A 19,908-nucleotide genomic window follows, 5' to 3' on the forward strand; every position below is an offset into this window, starting at 1 on the left:
GCTGGGAGAGTGATTCCAGATCAAATTGCGAATTGAATAGTACAACTAGAGGGTGACGAGCGGGAATTCCCGGGAAAAAAATCCCGGGAAATCGTTCATTTTTGGACCTCTCGATTCCCGGGAAATTTGGTCGAGACTCCCGGGAAATTTGATTCTTATAAATATGAAAGCCAAATTATATAAACTAATCAGAAAACCATTAGAAAAAATCGATATTGTCCAGAACATTGAGTGTTCAATGATCGATTTTTAAGTTCGAATAAACCAATGCTTTGATAATCTTCTTATTTAGAAAGTGTAAATTTTAACTTGTCAAAAATTCCAATAACTATAATTGAGTGTAAACAAAAGTTACATTGAAGCATACTTTGCAGGTACACCCCAGAAATGAAAAACTCTATTTTTTCAATATTATTTCAATTTATTATTTCTAAGAAGGAAAAGCATTTTTAAAATAAGTTCATTTTCTATATTATCTCTCGAGCATAGCAAACCTTATAATTTTGTTTTTTTTTTATTCTAAATAAGTTAATTTCGCTGTATCAAGGTAATTTCCTTTTTGATGTCAATAGTAGTATTAAATAACATTTTGGAAAAAAGAACTCTGCAACTCTTTGTAATGTTTAGGTCCGCCAATTGTTAAAATTCTGGATTTCCGAATAACTGTTAATATTTCTTCATTTAATATTTACAGTTGGCCCAAGAAGGAAAAACAATTTTAAATTGTTGTTTTGAGTCGTTATTTATAAAATTGCAAAAATAAAGAAACTGGGCAATTATATATTAGCTAGTTTTAAATATTTTTAAATCTAATAGCAAGTTCATGCAAAAAGCTTCAGAATTCAGAAAAAAATATCAAAATGTAGATCTGTGAACTTTAAAACGAGGCTGCTAAAATTAACGTTTCATTGAATAAGTTTGAATTAATTGTAGCTGAATTAGTTTATAACATAACATGTTACTGAACAAATTTATTACATTTCTGTTAAATTATTGGCACTATTGCATAGTTTAAAAAAAACTCCCGGGTCCCGGGAATTCCCGGGAAATAGCAAAATACAACTCTCGATTCCCGGGAAATTGAAAATCTCGAGAATCGTCACCCTCTAAGTACAACTCGACATTTTTGAAGTTGATGTCAGTAAACAGTTCAGTTTTACCAAGGTATGATAGATTTGGGCTCCCTGAACATGCCTCAATCGTCAGCATTTAATTCTAGTGAATTTCATGCCACTACATAAAATTGTAAATGTTACATTGTGAGGGTAATTTCATTTATTTTTACTGGCAGGGAATTCACTAAAATTCAATTATGTTGATTGGAGCTTGTTCAGCTAGTACAAATCTATCATACCTTGACAAAACTGATGCGTTTTCTGACATCAACATAAACATTGTCGAGTTTTTTTTAAATTGATTTTGTCATTTGATGTGGAATCTTGCCCCAAGCAAAAGCTTTAATACACCCAAATCAACCAAACAGACCACCACGCTTAATGGGCTCCCGAGGATCTGGTAGCTCCCCAACAAGCCCAGCCTCAACAGAGTAAGGTGCTGGAGTCTGGGGCAGCAACACGTATGTGTATATGGAAATGGGTTTCGTGGCACCTAGGAGCGAGATGTGAGAGATTCTGCTGGATCCATGGAAGATGAGGTAGCCTAAATATTCATCATCATCATCATCGTCGTAATATTCACCGACGCCGCCACTGTGTCGACGTCTGGTGCCGCCGCGAGGGCCAAAACGAGAAGATTGATCTAGATTGGCTGGGACATCAACTCCGGGGAGGGGGAATGACGCTAGGTAATTCGGTAGGGACACATCGCTTGATGGGTTTGTAGCACGAAATTTATGCGCATATGTTACTGGATTAAACCCACTTTATTCGGAACATTAAGCTTGGCAGGGAGATGTACCGTTCTGGGTTGCCTTATCTGATGAGTTGGTTCTACTTTGCTTTACTTTCACACCATATTGATAGGCCGATCTTGTGACCCAACTTTGTTAACACGCTCTCTGGCAGCATATTTTGAACCGTTACCTGAAATAAAGTGTCTTAGAGTAAAGAAATTCAAAAATAATCTTCATATCTAACCGCAATTCCATGCTTCCAATGTCCGGTAGTCAAGCCAGTCTTCCCAATGGTCATCGTCAAAAACTTCCCAAAAGTATCCACCGGAACGCTAAGAATGCTACCGAAACTTCCAAACGAGAAGCTCTCCGTCATACGCGTCGCCACAACGTTCGGCGTTACGGTTTGCACCTCCACCCCGAACGGCGCCAGTTCCAAACGTAACGCCTCACTAAAGCTGTAGATGAACGCCTTGGAGGCACCGTACGCGGTCACAGTGGGCACGGGCGCGAGTCCGCTCACCGAGCTGAGGTTGATGAGTAGGCCGCGACCTCGGCGTTTCATACCCGGCAGTGCGATGTAACTCATCAGCACGGCTGCTGCGATGTTCACGTTGATAAGGTTGCGATGCAGTTCTAGTGGAAACGAGTCGAAGTAGGCGCCGAACCGGGTGCCAATGCCTACGTTGTTGACTGAATGCGGAATGTTAGCTTTGAAAAGTACAAAATCTTCTTTAAAACTTACCCAAGATTCCAATATCTAAATTAGATATTTGTTTCTCTATATGATCTTTGACTTTAAATCCTTTTGAAAAGTCAACCGGAATTGTTCTAACCTCAGTTTGAAACTTGGACTCCAGTTCACGTTTTATACCAACAAGCTTATCATCCTGAATCGCCACAATAACAATCTTAAACCCCCTCTCAGCAAGAAACAACGCATACTGACGACCTATTCCATCGGATCCACCGGTGATAACTAAAAAACAAAAATCCTAAACTTTTCCCCAGAAATCGCCCCACCGACCTTCGCTCACCTGCCCACTGGCCGTAACGCTTGACCAAATCGTCCTTGCCGCGAAGCCACTGTCGCAAGAGTCCCCGGCAGATTCCGAAGACCGAACGGAACGTTTCGTACGTCCAAATCGCTAGGGCATAGGCCCCGATGAGCTGCAGGATCAACCCAAGTGCTTCCATTGTAATGGCCAGGTGTGAACTGAGCAGGCCTTGGCGCAATTCGCGTTACGATTTTGTTGGTAGGGATGATGAGGTTAGGGTTAAGCAGGCTGCTAGATATATAAATCTTAAATTTTATTTTATTTATTTTTAGAAAGTCTGGGTTTATGTTATTAAATGTTTGAGTAAAACTGATTTAAAATTGTTTCGAAAACTTTTTTTTTAAATAAAATAAATAATTTAATATTTTTAAAACTTTTGAAAAGCTGATGTTAGTGTTAGTGTCAGATAATGACGCAATTTAACAGAATTTAGAAACCAAACTTAGCTAAAATTTAAGGATACAGTCAGTACAGTAAGCTTTGATCATGCAAAGTTCGAATACTCGAAGGTTGCCTTAAAAAATAACAAATGCATTTCTTCAATATTTTATAATCGCCATTTTGGCCGCTATTTTGAATTTAAAAAAATCTAAATCACTTTAGGGTGGTTAAAGCGTCATACTTAAATTCGACAATAAAAAAAGACAAGGATTGTTTTTGTGATTTGATTATCCGAAGTGAAATTTTTCTGAGACCTCCGGATAATCGAACCTGGGCTTTCATTATATTATTCAATTATTTAGTGTTGTTTTGTGCTTTGAAATCTGAATCATAAATTGAGCATTTGTTTTCTAAATTATTTACAATACATACACGCTCAGGCGTTACGCTTTGTATTTCGTCGATTGCTCTGGAACGACGCAAAGTTTTTGCAATATTTTTAAAGCAATTTATACGTCTTGTGCAAATCTAAATATTGCTTTCAAAAGAATGTAAAACTAATTACACTGTTTTCGAGAAATCAACGTTATAAAAAGCGTAACGCCTGCGCGTAAACGGGGGTTTTAGTGTATGTTTTCAGATATATTCGTTCAAAAAAAACAAAAGTATTCGAATAATAAAGTAATAAATTATCAATTCAATGCATTAAATTGTTTTCAAATATCAATTGAAATCGATGGTCATAAACTTGGAAAAATACTAGCAACGTCTTTTCACTTTAGTGTTATTTAATGCTTATGAAATTTAGTTCAAGATGTCTATTAATTTCCTTAACATTGACCGCTTTGCCCTTCTACCTCTTTGGTCAGATCAATCTGTATCTCACTAATAACGGAGAAGTACGCTGTTCAAGCATTGTGTTTGTATAGATGTAATTGCTAGCAATTTACTCCCAGATCAAGAAAAAAAAAACTTTTTCCAGTGATTTACTCTATCAGAGGTTTTACAAATGCATTGCCCCGTAGGGCGTCTTTATTTTATTTACTGTCGAGTTAGAACTTTACTATCCTGACTTGAGCTTCTTTTCACTCCAAAGCGATCCGCCTAATTTGTGATAAATTTTGGGCATGATATCCAAGGGGACCAGCTTTTGAACAGTGACCTAAAATTTAAACTTGATTATTTTAACATTTTTATAAAATTATATGACGTTATTACCAACAAAGCGTGCGCCCAATAGCCCGTCGTTTGCGGCGTTTTCCCCAGCGTCATCGTGAGGAACCGGCCGTAGTTTTCCACCTTGACGCAGATTACCCGGCCCAGCACCGTGCGCGAGAACGTGTCCGTCAACGTGGTCGCCACAAAGTGCGGCGTGACCGTTTGACACTCGACCCCGAACGGCTTCAACTCTTCGCGCAGTGCCTCGCTGAAGCTGTACACGAACGCTTTGGTGGCGCCGTACATGAGCACAGTAGGCACTGCCGTCAGCCCGAACACCGAGGACACGTTGACGACGAGTCCGCGGCCGCGCTGTTTCATGCCGGGCAGTGCGATATGACTCAGGACGACGCCTGCTATGACGTTCACGTTGATCAGCTGGTGGTGCTGCTCGAGTGGAAACGAATCAAAGTTGGCGGCGAACTTGGGCCCCGTGCCCACGTTATTTACTACAGGTTTGAAGGAATGTAGAATGCAACAGGTTAGTCTAGTTCAGCTTGCCGGTATGTTATTAACCCTTGAACGTCCAGGGGTGTTCTACTCACTCAGCACTCCAATGTCCAAGTCAGCGATTTCTTTCTTAATGTAATCGTACACCTCAAAGCCACGCGCAAAGTTTACCGGCACTTGCTTCACCTTCACGGGAAATTTGGACTCAATCTCCCGGGCAGTGGTCTTCAACTTTTCGTCCCCCATCGCAACCAACACCACATTCAATCCCTTTTTCGCCAAATACAGCGCGTACTGCCGTCCAATCCCATCCGATCCACCGGTAATGACCGCCCACTGGCCATACCTCTTCACAAAGTCATCCCCAACGCGACACTGCCGCCACAGACCCCAGCAGATCCCGACCGCCGAGTTGAACGTCTCGTACGACCACACGGCCAGCGCGTACCCGCCGATCAGCGTTAGAAATGTCCAGAGTGCACTTGCTGCTGCGTCCATCGTCACCGCCAAACAGTCACTGAGTGGTGTACTGGAACTGGCTGGTAGTATTACTACCTGGATTAAGTCTCACTCGAGGTACAGCGATGATAAGCTGTGCCGGGGTCGAGTAATCGGTGGGTACTCACGTCCCAGGGGGGGTAGTGTTGGTAATTGTTGATTCTCTGTCGTGCGTTAGAAGTGGCGATGCGCGTGAGCAGAAATTAACTGGAGGACTGTAATGTGATTTGCATTAACAGCACGACAAATTGATATAAAATGCACCACAATTGATGTTATAAGCGTCCCGTTTGCATCGAAACCTATATGAATCGTGAGATTTTTTTGAATTATTTATATTCAAATATTTACAATAATACAGTCGACTCTCTGGCTGTCGATCTTCTCGATATCAATATTGCTCCATCTGTCAATTAATTTTTCAGTCCCTTCAAATAGCATGCTTTGATTTGTAGTTCATACATTTTTGGATTTTTGCTCCATAAAAGCAAATAAAAATGCAAAATATATAAATCTTTTGTTCTAAAATTTGCGTTACATGTACTTATAAAGAATGACATTTTGAGCATCTTTTGAAAACAATTTTTGATAAAAACCCAAGATATGTTCATATTATTTTAATTTTCATTTATCTTGTAGAGTTTATGTTTGTTTCTGATTGGCTTAATCTACCACCTCCTATTATAACTTTTTGACTTTTTAGATTTTTTTTAAATATTTAAAAAAAAATCCTTTTTTTTATTTTTTGCTTGATTTTCACATTTTCTGGTATAAAATGAAATGATAATAATTAAACATGTGAAAAATGCCTAGAGTCGTAGTCACGAATTCTACAAAAATTCATACTTTTTTTTAACTTAAAATATAGGAAATGCCAGTAAAAACCACTTCCAAAAGTTGACCCCAAAAAAATGTCATTAAAAAAACATTGGCAATGTCAAATAATATAAGTCAAGTTGAAGGTTTTCGATAAGTTAAAAAGATTGGCAAAATGTTTTGAATAAAAAACAGTATTTTTCTTAGTTATCTTTTTTCAAACGTGCTACAGTTCTGCGTAGAATGGCAGTATAGTCGTTCAAAATATGTCCATATTTGCATAAATGTTTTATATGCATAAACACCAAGCTTCTAATAATGTGCATGCAATAAAATACAGTCCATTTGTAAAAATCAATCATAGCTTACGAGGGCTTATTCTTTCAGTGCATTTTTTGCTGTAGACCACTTATAACAGTCGATACAAGGAACGTTTATTATTTATCATTTTTTTTATTTTATCAAATCATGTAGTTTTCCTCTCATTTTGCTCCCAACTCATTAATTTTCATATCCCTCAGGTACCTAAACAAGTAAGCCGTTATAGCCATCAGAATAACCAGCGGCGGTACCTTAAGCAGCACCAGCTGCACTCCATGCGCCCAATATCCGGTAGTCTCGCGGACCTTCCCGATCGTCCAAACTGCCATCCTGCCGTACCGTTCTACCGGCGCAGACAGAATGCCGTAAATGCCGAGCGATTCCCACTGCTGGATCAGGCTGGTCGCGACAAACATCGGATGAACGAGCTGGCACTCGACGCCGGTTCCGTCGAGTTCCGCTTGCAACGCTTGGGAGAATCGGTTCAGGAACTGTTTGGTTGCGCCGTACGTTGAGACCAGCGGGACTGGGAAAATGCCTGCCGCCGAGGTTACGTTCACGATCATGCCCCGGCGTCGGGTTTTCATTTGGGGGAGCACCATGTGGACCAGGTTAACCGTGGGGATGAGGTTGACGGAGACGGTTTGCTCGATTTGGTACCAGGGGATTTCTTCTAAGTAACGAGGATGATCGTGAGCTATTCCGACGTTGTTCACGAGGATTCCGATGTCCAGACCTTCGAGGGCATTCTCGATGGTTTTGTACACGGATGGACCTTGGGCAAAGTCTATGGGGACGATCCGGACTTCGATGGGGTACTGGGAAGTGATCTCCTCCTTCACATTGATTAGCTTAGATTCAGTCCTTGAAACTAGCACAACGTTTAGACCATATTTTGCTAGGTTAACGGCATACTCTTTGCCGATACCATCGGATGATCCCGTAACGACTGAAAGAAGAATCAAATGATAAGTTCTTTCGCTGAAAAGCACCAGTAAAGATTATTACCTGCCCAAGGTCCATAACGTTCCGCAAGGGGTCTTCGATCGCCAAAACAAACACTCCAAATGATCTGTAGTACAGATTTGACGCTCGTATAGAGGAAATTCGCACCTGCCCAGACTCCAACTGCAGCCAGCACAAACCCTACCTCCACCATTGTTTTACTTGAACTGTTGAGCTGCGAAAATCACGGTAGTACTTTAAGTTGGATCAGCAGTTGAACGCTGCATCACAACTTGGTAGGGTTATGTTAGATGAATTTTTAATTGGAAACTGCGTTTCGCGTGCCGAAGGAGAGTTGCGTTTAATTATCAGCCTAAGCCTCATGTTTCAAGATGAAATTTGAATACCCTCTGAGCATGCAAAGTGTCACAAAAGACAATCTTGGTAAAGTGACTTGTTTGCACTAATCTGGAAGATTCAAAGTGGATTGCGTTCAGCACCAGCAAAATCTAATGCACTTCAAACTACGGTTGAAACACCCGAGGTTAGTTGTTAGATCAATAATTGCTGATTAGTATGCAGGGTCGTTGAGGGTTAGTCGTGCCGGTACAACGTTCAAACGGGGGAAGCAGAGGGTCAAACGATCAATCGAGACATCTAGTGGAAGCAAGTGGCTGATTTTATCCCGCACGCGTTGCGCGGAATGTCAACGTAGGACCGGTTGCGGAATTGTTCATCCAGCCGAGAGTGAACGTGATGCCTTCTCATCTGATAGAACTCCGATTAACTGGTTACGTAAATAAACGCTGTCTGATTGTTTGGAAAACACAGGGGAAAAGTTGGAGAGCATGCGGGGCAAAATGTCTCAATTTAATAAAGTTACGGGATTTCGTTTGCAAAGCATGACTTGCAGTTTTCTTAACACAATTACTAGCTAATTTATTTTAAACCATCACTTCTGAACAATCACTCTGTACAATGCGTTGCTTTGACGAATTTCATAAATTTTCCGATGAAAATGGTTACCAGCCATCTGGGAAAGGTTCTGAAAAAGGCGATCTGGAAAGATATACACAAATCCTTTAATGAGAGATTAGTTTAAGTTTTATGAGCTTTTGAGCATCATAAATTTTGTTAAACTAACACTGATATAATTATTTTTGATAACGAACATATTTTTTAAGGAATTAAGCTCGATTTAACCCTGATTGGACAGCAACTGCTTTTCAGCAACTTTTTTTATGGAGATTTTTGTGAAGGACGACATTAATAATGATTGATGGCTATAATACTCACCAACATCCCATGTTGCCAGTATCCGGTCGTGATAAAGACCCTTCCGATCGTCCAAACGGCCATCTTCGAGTACGGCACGACCTTTGCCGAGCACAGGTACTGCCACATGTTGGTCGACTGCCACCGCTGGGTCAGGTTGGTGTCCACAAACATCGGGAAGACCAGCTGACAGTCGACGCCACTGCCACGGATTTCCTCCTTCAGACCCAGCGTAAAGTTCGTCACGAAGGCCTTGGAGGCGGCGTACATGTTCAGGTAGGGGATTGGAAGGAATCCGGAAGCGGACGTTACGTTGACGATCATCCCGCGGCGGCGAGCCTTCATGCTTGGGAGAAGCATGTAGGTCAGACGGATCAGCGGCATCATGTTGACGTTGTAGGTGTCTTTCAGGTCTTGCAGCGGGAGTTCGTCCATTGCGATCGGATGTTCGTGTAGCATGCCAACGTTGTTGACTGTGGGGTTGGAGGGTTGAGTAATGATTGGTGATCTTTTGGTGGTGATCGTTACCTAGAATTCCAAGATCAACGTTGGCTAGCTCTTTCTGTATCCGATCGTACACATCATCGCCTTCGGCAAAGTCCACAGCGATCCAGCGGACTTGTACATCGTACTGCGAACGTATGTTGTCTGCAAGTTGAGCTAGCTTCGCTCCCGTCCTGGAGATCAATATCAGGTTAAGCCCCTCACGAGCCAGGTTGATCGCGTACTCCTTCCCGATACCATCGGAAGATCCTGTAATGACTGCACAAAAAACAACCAACTCAGCTCCAGGAAGATCTTACCGTCGACTTCACGCACCAGCCCAAGGTCCGTAGCGATCGCGCAGCGGTACTCGACTCCCGAAAGCCATACTCCACACCATCTGCGCGATAGCCTGGAGATTCGCGTACAGATACAGGGTGCAAGCGACGACCCCGATCGCCGGCAGACACCATCCAACGAAGCTCGCCGACGCTGATCCGTCCAGCATTGTGATCTGTGTCGTACTGATCGCTGTCGCAACGCTTGCCGCACGAGCCAGGCCAGTTTCGTTTAATTAAATCATATTCGATCAGCGTTTTGCGCTGAATCCGGGTGACACCGTTCACCGGAGAGTGCGCGCGCGCTCGCCGTCGGGTATGGTAATTAGTCAGGCTGCGCAACCCTTCGGACGCGATCGTCTACACCGGGGTGGATATTACTTATGCTAATAAACTTTCTGTGCACTGTTCTTAGCGTAGAAATGATAGGAAATCTTGGAACTGAATCGTATTGTGAGCAGAGTTGTACTGGGTTGGTTTGTGAATGGGAAGTTGTGTCACTCAGACAGATTACTGATTGTCTCTACGTCAGTGCGCAATCTGCATAATTTAAGAATCAATTATTTCAGCAATTAGAAAGAGTGACATCGTGTTGTGTACTAGGTGGTCTGGTTTAATGAGCGTCAATAGGTGATGATTGGGTCAATGGCCTTTGGCTTATATACATTGTTGTTGCATGGCGTGTCTAAAACCTAGTTAAAGCTAAATTGACTAATCTAATCTGACTTAATAATTGTTGTTTATCTTTATAACAGGTTTCTCATCTGGTTGCTTTTTGAACGGTCGAGCTATGCAGTAGAACATCTTGGAGAACAGCCATCCTGGCATCAACCTGATTAATGCAATCTAAAACCATAATAGAATCGATCAAACTCAATCCCAAAGAACTTCCCAAATCCCAATTACCTGTATCTCATGCGCCCAATACCCGGCCGTGACCCCACTCCGGCCAATAGTCCCGACCGCCGAACGCGTAAACTTCTCCACGTTCGTCGCGATCATCGCCCACCACCACACCGTCTCCCACTCGGCGTTGATGTTCGTCAGCACGAACATCGGAATCACCAGCTGGCAGTGCACGTTCGTGAAGAACAACTCCTCCTTCAACGCCCGGCTAAAGCTGTTCAGGAAGGCCTTGGTGGCGGCGTACATCGACAGGTACGGCAGGTGGTTCAGCCCCGCCGAAGAGGACACGTTGACCACGAGGCCCCGGTCGCGGCGCTTCATCTCCGGAAGCACGATGCGGGTCATCATGACGGTGGCGCCCATGTTGACCTGGATGATGTGCTCCAGTTCGCGCAGGCAGATCTTCTCGAACTCGAGCGGGTGCTCGTGCGCCATGCCGACGTTGTTTACTGAAGCGAAATTTTGAAATGAGTATAAAATTACCAGGCAACATTTTCAGTATGTGTTTTATTTTTTTGAACTACATAGATTTACAAACACAATGGTGAAGGGAGTTATTAATTAAATCAACAAAAAGCATAAAATAAATAAATATTTATCTTAGTATGAAATAACTTAGATGACACCTTTCTTCCAAAAACACACAATATAATGAGTTTTGCATTTCATATATACATATTTCTGGAGCAAATAAATTACAAATATTTGATGAATAATAATAACGTTGGGTGGATTAAACGATGACTAATTGATTTTTTTAAACACTAGTTTGCCTTTCTCAAAGGTAATCAGCTTTTCATTAGGGATAATTGATCAGGGAACATTTGCTAACAATAAATTTCAACCTTGATCTTAGATCATTTTTTTCATTTAGCGAATTCCAATTGTTTTGATAAAGGCTTGATTTTATGAAAAAAGAGATTGAAAATAAATTTATTAACTCTGTTTAAATAAAAATACAATTTCTATCCAGAAGAGGCTGAAATTCCATATTGCATAACTATTTCCAACTCATCAGCTATACTGTGTATATTAAATTAAATGACATGCTAAATAGCAGAATAAAACGATACAAATTTGATCAAAAACACTGCCTATGACATCAGCCGGAACCTTGGCAATTTTCACCCTTTTTTGTATCTACAAAAATCTTTTCCATAGCATAACTTTTAAAATACTTAACTAAATTACATAATTTTTAAAACGTGAAGTTCGAGTTAGAGTTCTCGTATTGTCGTCTTAACTCTACAACAATTTCAATTGGTTTGAATTAGAGCGTCCAATTTTCAGTCCTGGGAATTCTTGGGATTGAAAAAATATTTCCCGTTTCCTGGGAAGTTTTTATAAATTTTCTCACCGTTTTGGCACAAATGTTTTGAAATTGAAAGAAAAACTTTGTTTGATAAGCTCAATACAATTTACTGAACATATTGAAGGTTGGAATCTCTTTAATTACTGTTTAAAAAAGTTTCAAAACATTTGTGATGTTGTTTACGTCATTGTCGTTTTTTAATTAAGGCCGATGCAAATATTTAAAAAAGTTTTTGTCCCTCGGCCCTGGCTGAGGTCAAGGGGGGGCAAAAAAAAAATAAATAACAAGCCATAGTCTTCACATTTAAATGAAAAAAGTGTTTTAAAATGCATTTTACACTCGTTCAGTTGTTTTGCAATCATTAGTTTTCAAAAAATCTAAGACCTGTCAAAAACAAAAATTGTATCGAAAAAACAGATTTTGCATCGAAAATTTTCAAAAAATCTTAACATTTTTTAATAAACCCAAACATGCTAAAAATGATTTTAAACGCAGGAGAATGTATTTTAATTTGAATTCAGCGGGTTGCAACTGAATTTTCATTGAAATTTTGAAGTTTATTGTAAAAATATTTTTTTTTGCCCCCTGATTTTTCGGGCCAATTTTGAACTTAACTATTTAGTTCAAGAGCTGAAACCAATAAGACTTTTTCTTTTTTTGTGTTGTATTATTATGCTTTTTACAATTCCACTTTATATGTCAATCAAATCAAATTCACTTAAACAAGATTAAAAGCAATTTTGTGGTTGTGGATTCATTATTCTTAATGTCAAAACACTTTGATAGAACATAGTTTTTGTCGAAAAAATCCTTAAATTAATTGATAAAACTTCAAATTAATTATGTCCCGGTAAATCGTTTCAAAAATACCCGTTTTCCGAGATATTGTAAACTGTAGTTTGACTATTTTAACATATGCATTTTTCAATTTGGTATATTCAAAATATTTTTATTTTCATTTAAAATCAAATAATTTTGGAAAAATGCTATGATATTATTAAACAATCTTTGTCTAGGTCAGATTAGTACTTAAGGGCAACCAAGGAAGTTGTTTTCTTCTTATTCCAAAATTGTCAAACTTACGGACCCAATCCTGCAAGAATCTGATTGTAAAAATAGTCAAACTTTGTTGGAAATAACTATGAAGACAGTAATTTTGGGGATGAATAAAAAATTATATCGATAGTTCCCGTATACTACAGTTTTGAAAATGTCTGTAACAGAAATCTGGGTGCAAAAGCTATGGTTGATGTGTACCGTTAAAAATCTTTTTTGCAATTCCGTCGTAAATAGTTTACTTTTCCTGTCATTCATGAACGACGAAATAGCCTACTTTTCTGTACCAAAAATAACAGAATCGAATAGCAACACTTTTCAAAATAAATGCTGAAAAGTTCTACTTTTCAGCACTCAAATGGGTGCTGAAAAGTTGAACTTTTCAGCACTTGTTTCGAAAATAACACTTTTCAACAATTTTTTGATTTAAACGATTTATTGACAAAATACATGAAAATTTGACATAAAATTTCACTCAGTGTGTGTTTTTTGGAATTGCAAAAAATGTTGTATGGAACTCGTTGCAAAACTTGATTTTTTCAGCACTCTTTGTATTTATCCAACTCGGTGAACCTCGTTGGATAAATGTACGACTCGTGCTGAAAAAATCCTCTTTTTGCAACTTGTTGCATAAACTACTATTTTGCCATTCCGCTGTGAAACTGTCAACTTTTCCTGTCCTTCTGGAGAAACGAAACGGCCTTCTTTTCGCTACCAAAAATAAAATAATGGAAAAATAATAACTTTCAATACCAGTGCACAGTGTTCGGATTGGCAAAATTAAGTGGAATAAAATTGATAACTCTTTTATTTGACGTTCTAGCCAAATGATGTCTTCGGAAGAGTTGTTGTACTTGATAAGGGCTTTCTTTTAAAGTTGTTCACATACAGGGTGACGACCTTCCAGGGTGTTAACCAAAAACTAACTTTGTTGGACGACGTTGTAGGGCTTTGGTGTCTTGGGCAAAGGTGTAGAGGAGAAAATTTCATGAAAGTTTGTGCAAGGCGCCAAATTTGTAGCTCTTAATCTACTTGAAATATACGCCATTTATGCAAAAAATGGTCCAAAAAAGCACTTTTTGGTGATAACTAGCATTTTAGCGGCCTACAATGTGCTGAAGAGTTGTTTATGACATAAAAATACACATCTTTGCCGAAGACAGCAAAATGTTTTGAGCCTTTATTGAGGAGTTATAATCATTTTAAGTGATTTTGAGCCAATTTTCAAGTTGCTATGTTTTCAAAATGGCGCATTTTGGCGCAAAACCGAGCAATGCACCTGAAAGTACACTTTCAAATACGTTTCCTGAAAATATCTCCGTGTCTATCGGTGTCTATTTTTAGATATCTCAATTTGAATTTGACGGATTTTTTTATCAATTGTTTTATAAATGTTATTTGAAATCATAATGTGTCTGAAAAGTTGAACTTGTCAACAGTAGTATCGAAAAGTAACATTTTTCAATATTTTTTTTGTTTTGAACGGTGAATTGACTAAACACATGAATGTTAAACATAAAATATCATTCTAGAAACTTGTTTTGGAATTGCAAAAAAATGTTCTAAGCAACTCGTTGCAAAACTTGATTTTTTCAGCACTCATCGTATTTATCCAACTCGGTAAACTTCGTTGGATAAATGTACAACTCGTGCTGAAAAAATCTTGTTTTCGCAACTTGTTGCATAACCCTTTTCATAAATTTCCACTTCAAAAATGTGGGAAGGTGGGGTTCACCACAGTTTAGCGGATATATTATATGACGTTTGAAAAAAAGTATGATAATTTGACCATGGAAAAATCTTATGGCAGATTTAACATGGTTCCACGGTGCATGTTGTGTTAAATGCTCAATATTTTAGAAAAAAAGTTAGATAGAAATCCGTCAGAAGAAATTCTCGTTCAAATCTACTTCTGCAATACAATTTCAATATCATAACACCTGTTGCACTTCAACTTGCACTTCCACTTTGTATGCAATAAGGCGCGCGTAATTGCAAACCATTAGAAAAATTCCGTTCACTGACCATAAACAAACCTGAACCGAGTTGCACCGTTAACAAATAACGCACCGATAAGCCGGTTTTTTATGCAATTCTAAGGCACGCCGATATGCTCTAGTGGCACAGATTAACAGACCGCTCACTTGATTGATATACCACTTTTGCTTCTAGAACCTACCTAGAATTCCGATGTCCAATCCGGCCAGAGCAACTTCAATTTTGTCGTACAGTTTGAACCCTTCGGAAAAGTCCACCGCCAGCCACTTGACCTGCACCGGGTACTTGGTGGTGATTTCTTTGGCGATTTCAACCAGCTTTGATTCGGTTCGCGAGATGAGCATCACGTTCATCCCTTTGGCGGCCAGGTTGAACGCGTACTGCTTGCCGATTCCATCCGAAGAGCCCGTTATCACTGCAAGCAGAAGGTAAGGTCACTTGGAAGGTCAACCTGGAACCCCCCCGCAAAACTCCAACTAACCGGCCCAAGGTCCGTAACGTTCCGGAAATGAGACCCGCCGAGTGGCGAAGTAGTTGCACAAAATCCCCACCGGTGTCCGGCAGTTGACGATCAGGTAGTCCAGCGTTGCGTAGATTCCGAGCACGGCCAGCACCGCCACCACGGAGTCACTAACCACCGATTCGAGCATGGTTCCCCTGCACTTGGTTTTCCGATGGTCACTGACCGACTGACTGAATGACACCGGCTGAGCTTCAACTGCAACGTCGAGTTCGGTCCCGTTGTTGTCTGAGGGCCGATATGGCACGACTGACCAGGAAACTTGGAAGTAGACGCTTGCTGACTGGGCAGAATTGGAGTTCCAGCGCAGGGGTGCTCAAAAGGTAATTTCTATAAGATGGATGGGATTTTTATTGATTTGTGTTATGTTTTTGAATTTGTGTAAAATTAAAATAATGTTTTTCTTTCTATTTAGGCTGGATCAAATGTTATTAAAAGTTTTTGCCCCAAAGTAGGCAAAAAAAATTACAGTTAGTAAACGGAAAATAGCAGAGTTTTTTTTGAACTTTCTAATTTTTTTTTCACGATGATTTCTTTTTCGGAAAGTTCTTTTGACACCAAATTTCCATCTCAACACCTTTTCACGGTAAAAAACATTTTGGTGATTTTTTATTTAACTTTTTGTCACTAAAACTTGACTTGCAAAAAAAAACACTATTTTTATTTTTTTTATTTTTTGATATGTTTTAGAGGACATAAAATGCCAACTTTTCAGAAATTTCCAGGTTGTGCAAAAAATCTTTGAGCGAGTTATGAATTTTTGAATCAATACTGATTTTTTGAAAAAATCGAAAAATTGGTCGCAAAAATTGTTCAACTTCATTTTTCGATGTAAAATCAAATTCGCAATCAAAAATGTTTTTAGTGAAATTTTGATAAAGTGCACCTTTTTCAAGTTATAGCCATTTTTATGTAACTTTTTTAAAAATAGTCGCAGTTTTTCATTTTTGAAAATTAGTGCATACTTTTGAAAAAAATATTTTTGAAAAGCTGAGAAAATTCTCTATATCTCGAGTGAGTTTTCAAAAAGTCGTAAGAGCCACTGTGACCTCTGACACTAATTTTCGTTTTTCTCGAAAATGAAACAAAATTTCATTTATTTCAAGTATGGGGCACTTGAAGGACGTATAGATGAACAATTTCGAGCATTTTTGATATTGGTTTTTCGTAAGTAGGTCGAATACCGATGCAAAAAGGACTTTGTTTACCAATGGCTCTTACGGCTTTTTGAAAACTAATCCGAGATATTTTGCTTCTTCGGACTTTGTTGATACGACCTTTAGTTGCTGAGATATTGCAATGCAAAGGTTTAAAAACAGGAAAATTGATGTTTTATAAGTCTCACCCAAACAGCTCACCATTTTTCAATGTCGATATCTCAGCAACTAATGATCCGATTTTCAATGTTAAAATATGAAACATTTGTGAAATTTTCCGATCTTTTCGAGAACAATATTTTAAAAATGTTCAAATCAAGAATAACATTTTAAAAGGGCGTAATATTGAATATCTGAGATATCGACATTAGAAAATGATGTGTTGTTTGGGTGTGACTTAGAAAACATCAATTTTCCTGTTTTTAAACCTTTACATGGCAATATCTCAGCAACTAAGGGTCGTTTCAACAATGTTCAAAAATGCAAAATATAGAGAATTTTCTCAGCTTTTCAAAAATATTTTTTTCAAAAGTGGGTAAAAATGTGCACTAATTTTAAAAAATGAAAAACTGCGACTATTTTCAAAAAAGTCACCTAAAAATGGATTTAACTTGAAAACGGTGCACTTTATCAAAATTTCACTAAAGTACTTTTTGATTGCAAATTTGATTTTACATCGAAAAATGAAGTTAAAAAATTTTTGCGACCAATTTTTCGATTTTTTGAAAAAAATCAGTATTGATTCAAAAATTCATAACTCGCTCAAAGATTTTTTGCACAACCTGGAAATTTCTGAAAAGTTTGTATTTTATGTCCTCTAAAACATATAAAAAAAAGTGTTTTTTTGGAAATCAAGTTTTAGTGTCAAAAAGATAAATAAAAAATCACCAAAATGTTTTTTTACCGTGTATCACTTTTTTTCAGTGTAGTCCATATCCATACCTACAACTTTTCCGAAGACACCAAATCGATCAAAAAAATCCTTCAAAAGATACAGATTTTAGAATTTTCACATATCATTTTTGTATGGCCAGCTGCCAAATTTGTATGGAAAATTATATGGACAAACTAATGATGCAAAATGGCTTCTTTGGGCATACCGAAGGCACCAAAAAAGTTTCAGTCGGATTAAAAAAATACAAAAAAAATCGAATGACCGAAATCTGAGAGAATTGCTCACTTAGATTATTTTTTTTAATATTTTGAATTTTCTTTTGTTTTATCATTTTTGTTTTATTTAGTCTTGTGATAAAAAATATTTAAATTTGATTTTGGTAGAAATCTATTTTGTTTTTTTTTTCAACCAAGTTTTGTGTATGACTTAAATTTCAAATTCTGTTTGATTTTGATAACATATAAAAAACACATTTTTTTTAAATAAATACGAATGCTTGTATCGCAAAAATAAGAACCGCTGTCAAGAAGTTTCTTGTGAAGAATCGGCGCGTGGACCCTTCACGAAGGCCTTTTTGAGTTCGCGAAAAAACCACTGCACAGTTTTGCTTTCAAGCTTAAATGTTTTGTAAACTTCAAGAAGCACGTTTTTTCTCTGCCTCACGTGAATTACGGCTTTTTTGTTCAAGTTCAAAGTATTTTTTTCCCCTTCCGTCTGCTTTCACAGAAGTTGTAAACTCCGTAATTTACTGTTTACATGTTACACCGAGCAAAAACAAATAACACACTTATTGTTTGTCCTCCAGGCAGGAATAGCTGTAATTTTCGGCGCACACTTGAAGACAATTCAGCACGCGAATCACTACAGCACAATTGAGTTGTAGTCGTTGACGTTAGATGCGTCTACTAACACACTACTAAAATGATACGATTATGGATTGCGTGACCGAATCTCGCGATAGACGGAACTTAACTGAACGGAAAAGGGACTTGAACTTTACTGTACACCTGGTCGCTATCAAGCAAGAACTGAAACTGTGACAGATTTTTCAAAATTCTTTGATCGACGGCGTTCACCTGTCTGAAAAAAGTTGTCAGCAATTAGGCAACACATCGATCGTTTTAGTTAGGAACTAGTTTTTTCCGTCTTAGTTTGGTATCTTGCACTTAAGGGGTACCGTGTGATCTATGCGCTTGGAAAGTGGTTTTTCCTATGTCGGCTTTTCGGTCACGCAGTGGATGTACACAATGTTCAAGCTGATAGACGCACGTTCAGTGAACCTTTCCAATTAGGCAAACCTGGTGAATTCTCTGTGAAATTACTAATCTGCCTATTCGTTAATCTATAAGCCAACAATGTTTAGTAAAATCGGCTTAACTCAAGGTTTTGAATAATTATTGGAATGTGTTTTTTTTTTTGCAAAATTGATGCGATTTTATAAAGATTAACTGCAGTCACTTTTCCACCACTATCAGACTGCAATCAAGCCGTATCGTACCCGCTAGACTAAGCGCGTCCGGTTTGGAGAGCGATTAACGCGAAACTATTTACACTTGTGCGATGTTGTTATTGGTGGTTTAACTAATCAGCCAACACCGCAGGGGGAAGCATTTGGTTCAGCAGAACTGGGTCAATGGCGTTTGCGAATGCACTGGAATCTTCCGCGGAATCATAACTGCTTACAGCGGCAGTCACAACATCGGTCATGTTATGATGGGTGGCATTTTGTTTCACGTAAGTGGTGAGTTTGTTCAACATTATGGGTGCCGTATGGGTGCGTTTGTGGGAATTGTTTGAGGTTAGCTTCTAATGTAAAACGAGTAATTGTTGCTTTATACTTGTGGGTTGTTTTCACAGCACAAAAGGCAACCGTTGATTATACCGATATCAGTGGCTTCAATCGTGGAGAAATTATCACTTGCAAACACCTTTATTGCCTTCTATTATCACGAATTAAGAATGATCTTTGATCACGGATGTACCGTAAGCCGGAGTGACCTGGATATGTTTATGATTTTCTTCGCAATATTTTTAATTTGATTCAAATACGATTCATACTGATCTTGATTCAGATACTTTGAAGCAGTTTACAATAAATTTTGCAATGTTTTATAAATGTTTTTTTTAACTACAATTACAAATAGTCGTCATCATTTTCTTAATAAAATGAGGGTGAATCTAAAATCGTTCTCATTTTCGGATACATTCGAGTAATTTTGTACTTTGCTTTATTTCAGTACAACTTAACCTCAACTTTACACTGGTTTCATTCAAAGTTGATAAACTTAGTTTAACAATCATTCATTTGTTACAAGGCCATAAAATCATTCGAAAAATGAACTTCCCAATAGTCCCTATTGAAAATTATGAGGTTGAGTAAAGTACTTCAAAAGTTTTGTTAAAAAAAACAATTTTGACTAAAGTCCGCA

General features: G+C 38.5%; 4 protein-coding genes across 5 annotated transcripts; all 4 read right to left on the reverse strand.

Moving 5' to 3' along the window:
• Window positions 1-1,859: 1,859 nt before the first annotated feature.
• On the reverse strand, window positions 1,860-3,795 carry LOC6036035 (hydroxysteroid dehydrogenase-like protein 1). Its single transcript, XM_038253425.1, has 4 exons — window positions 2,890-3,795; window positions 2,598-2,831; window positions 2,097-2,545; window positions 1,860-2,042 (listed from the first exon to the last, which is right to left on the reverse strand). Exons 1-4 carry the CDS (start codon window positions 3,047-3,049, stop codon window positions 1,950-1,952), a joined length of 936 nt encoding a protein of 311 aa, XP_038109353.1. The 5' UTR covers window positions 3,050-3,795; the 3' UTR covers window positions 1,860-1,949.
• Window positions 3,796-4,265: 470 nt separating this feature from the next.
• On the reverse strand, window positions 4,266-5,514 carry LOC6036036 (very-long-chain 3-oxoacyl-CoA reductase). Its single transcript, XM_001846086.2, has 3 exons — window positions 5,055-5,514; window positions 4,510-4,958; window positions 4,266-4,453 (listed from the first exon to the last, which is right to left on the reverse strand). Exons 1-3 carry the CDS (start codon window positions 5,455-5,457, stop codon window positions 4,355-4,357), a joined length of 951 nt encoding a protein of 316 aa, XP_001846138.1. The 5' UTR covers window positions 5,458-5,514; the 3' UTR covers window positions 4,266-4,354.
• Window positions 5,515-6,706: 1,192 nt separating this feature from the next.
• LOC6036038 lies at window positions 6,707-10,348 on the reverse strand. The gene is made up of 5 exons (XM_038253421.1): window positions 9,634-10,348; window positions 9,343-9,576; window positions 8,836-9,287; window positions 7,603-7,774; window positions 6,707-7,543 (listed from the first exon to the last, which is right to left on the reverse strand). The coding sequence occupies exons 1-5, from the start codon at window positions 9,803-9,805 to the stop codon at window positions 6,756-6,758; spliced, it is 1,818 nt and encodes a 605-aa protein (XP_038109349.1). The 5' UTR covers window positions 9,806-10,348; the 3' UTR covers window positions 6,707-6,755.
• LOC6036039 (very-long-chain 3-oxoacyl-CoA reductase) lies at window positions 10,226-19,067 on the reverse strand. Of its 2 annotated transcripts, none has more exons than XM_038253422.1 (5): window positions 18,978-19,067; window positions 15,389-15,757; window positions 15,089-15,322; window positions 10,542-10,990; window positions 10,226-10,481 (listed from the first exon to the last, which is right to left on the reverse strand). In XM_038253422.1, the coding sequence occupies exons 2-5, from the start codon at window positions 15,555-15,557 to the stop codon at window positions 10,362-10,364; spliced, it is 972 nt and encodes a 323-aa protein (XP_038109350.1). In that variant the 5' UTR covers window positions 15,558-15,757; window positions 18,978-19,067; the 3' UTR covers window positions 10,226-10,361. The 2 variants fall into 2 exon arrangements, with proteins under 2 accessions (XP_038109350.1, XP_001846141.1); XM_001846089.2 differs by lacking the exon at window positions 18,978-19,067 and adding an exon at window positions 18,267-18,462.
• Between the last annotated feature and the right edge of the window lie 841 nt (window positions 19,068-19,908).

Source organism: Culex quinquefasciatus, chromosome 2 (assembly GCF_015732765.1).
Source record: "Culex quinquefasciatus strain JHB chromosome 2, VPISU_Cqui_1.0_pri_paternal, whole genome shotgun sequence".
NCBI classification, from domain to species: domain Eukaryota; kingdom Metazoa; phylum Arthropoda; class Insecta; order Diptera; family Culicidae; genus Culex; species Culex quinquefasciatus.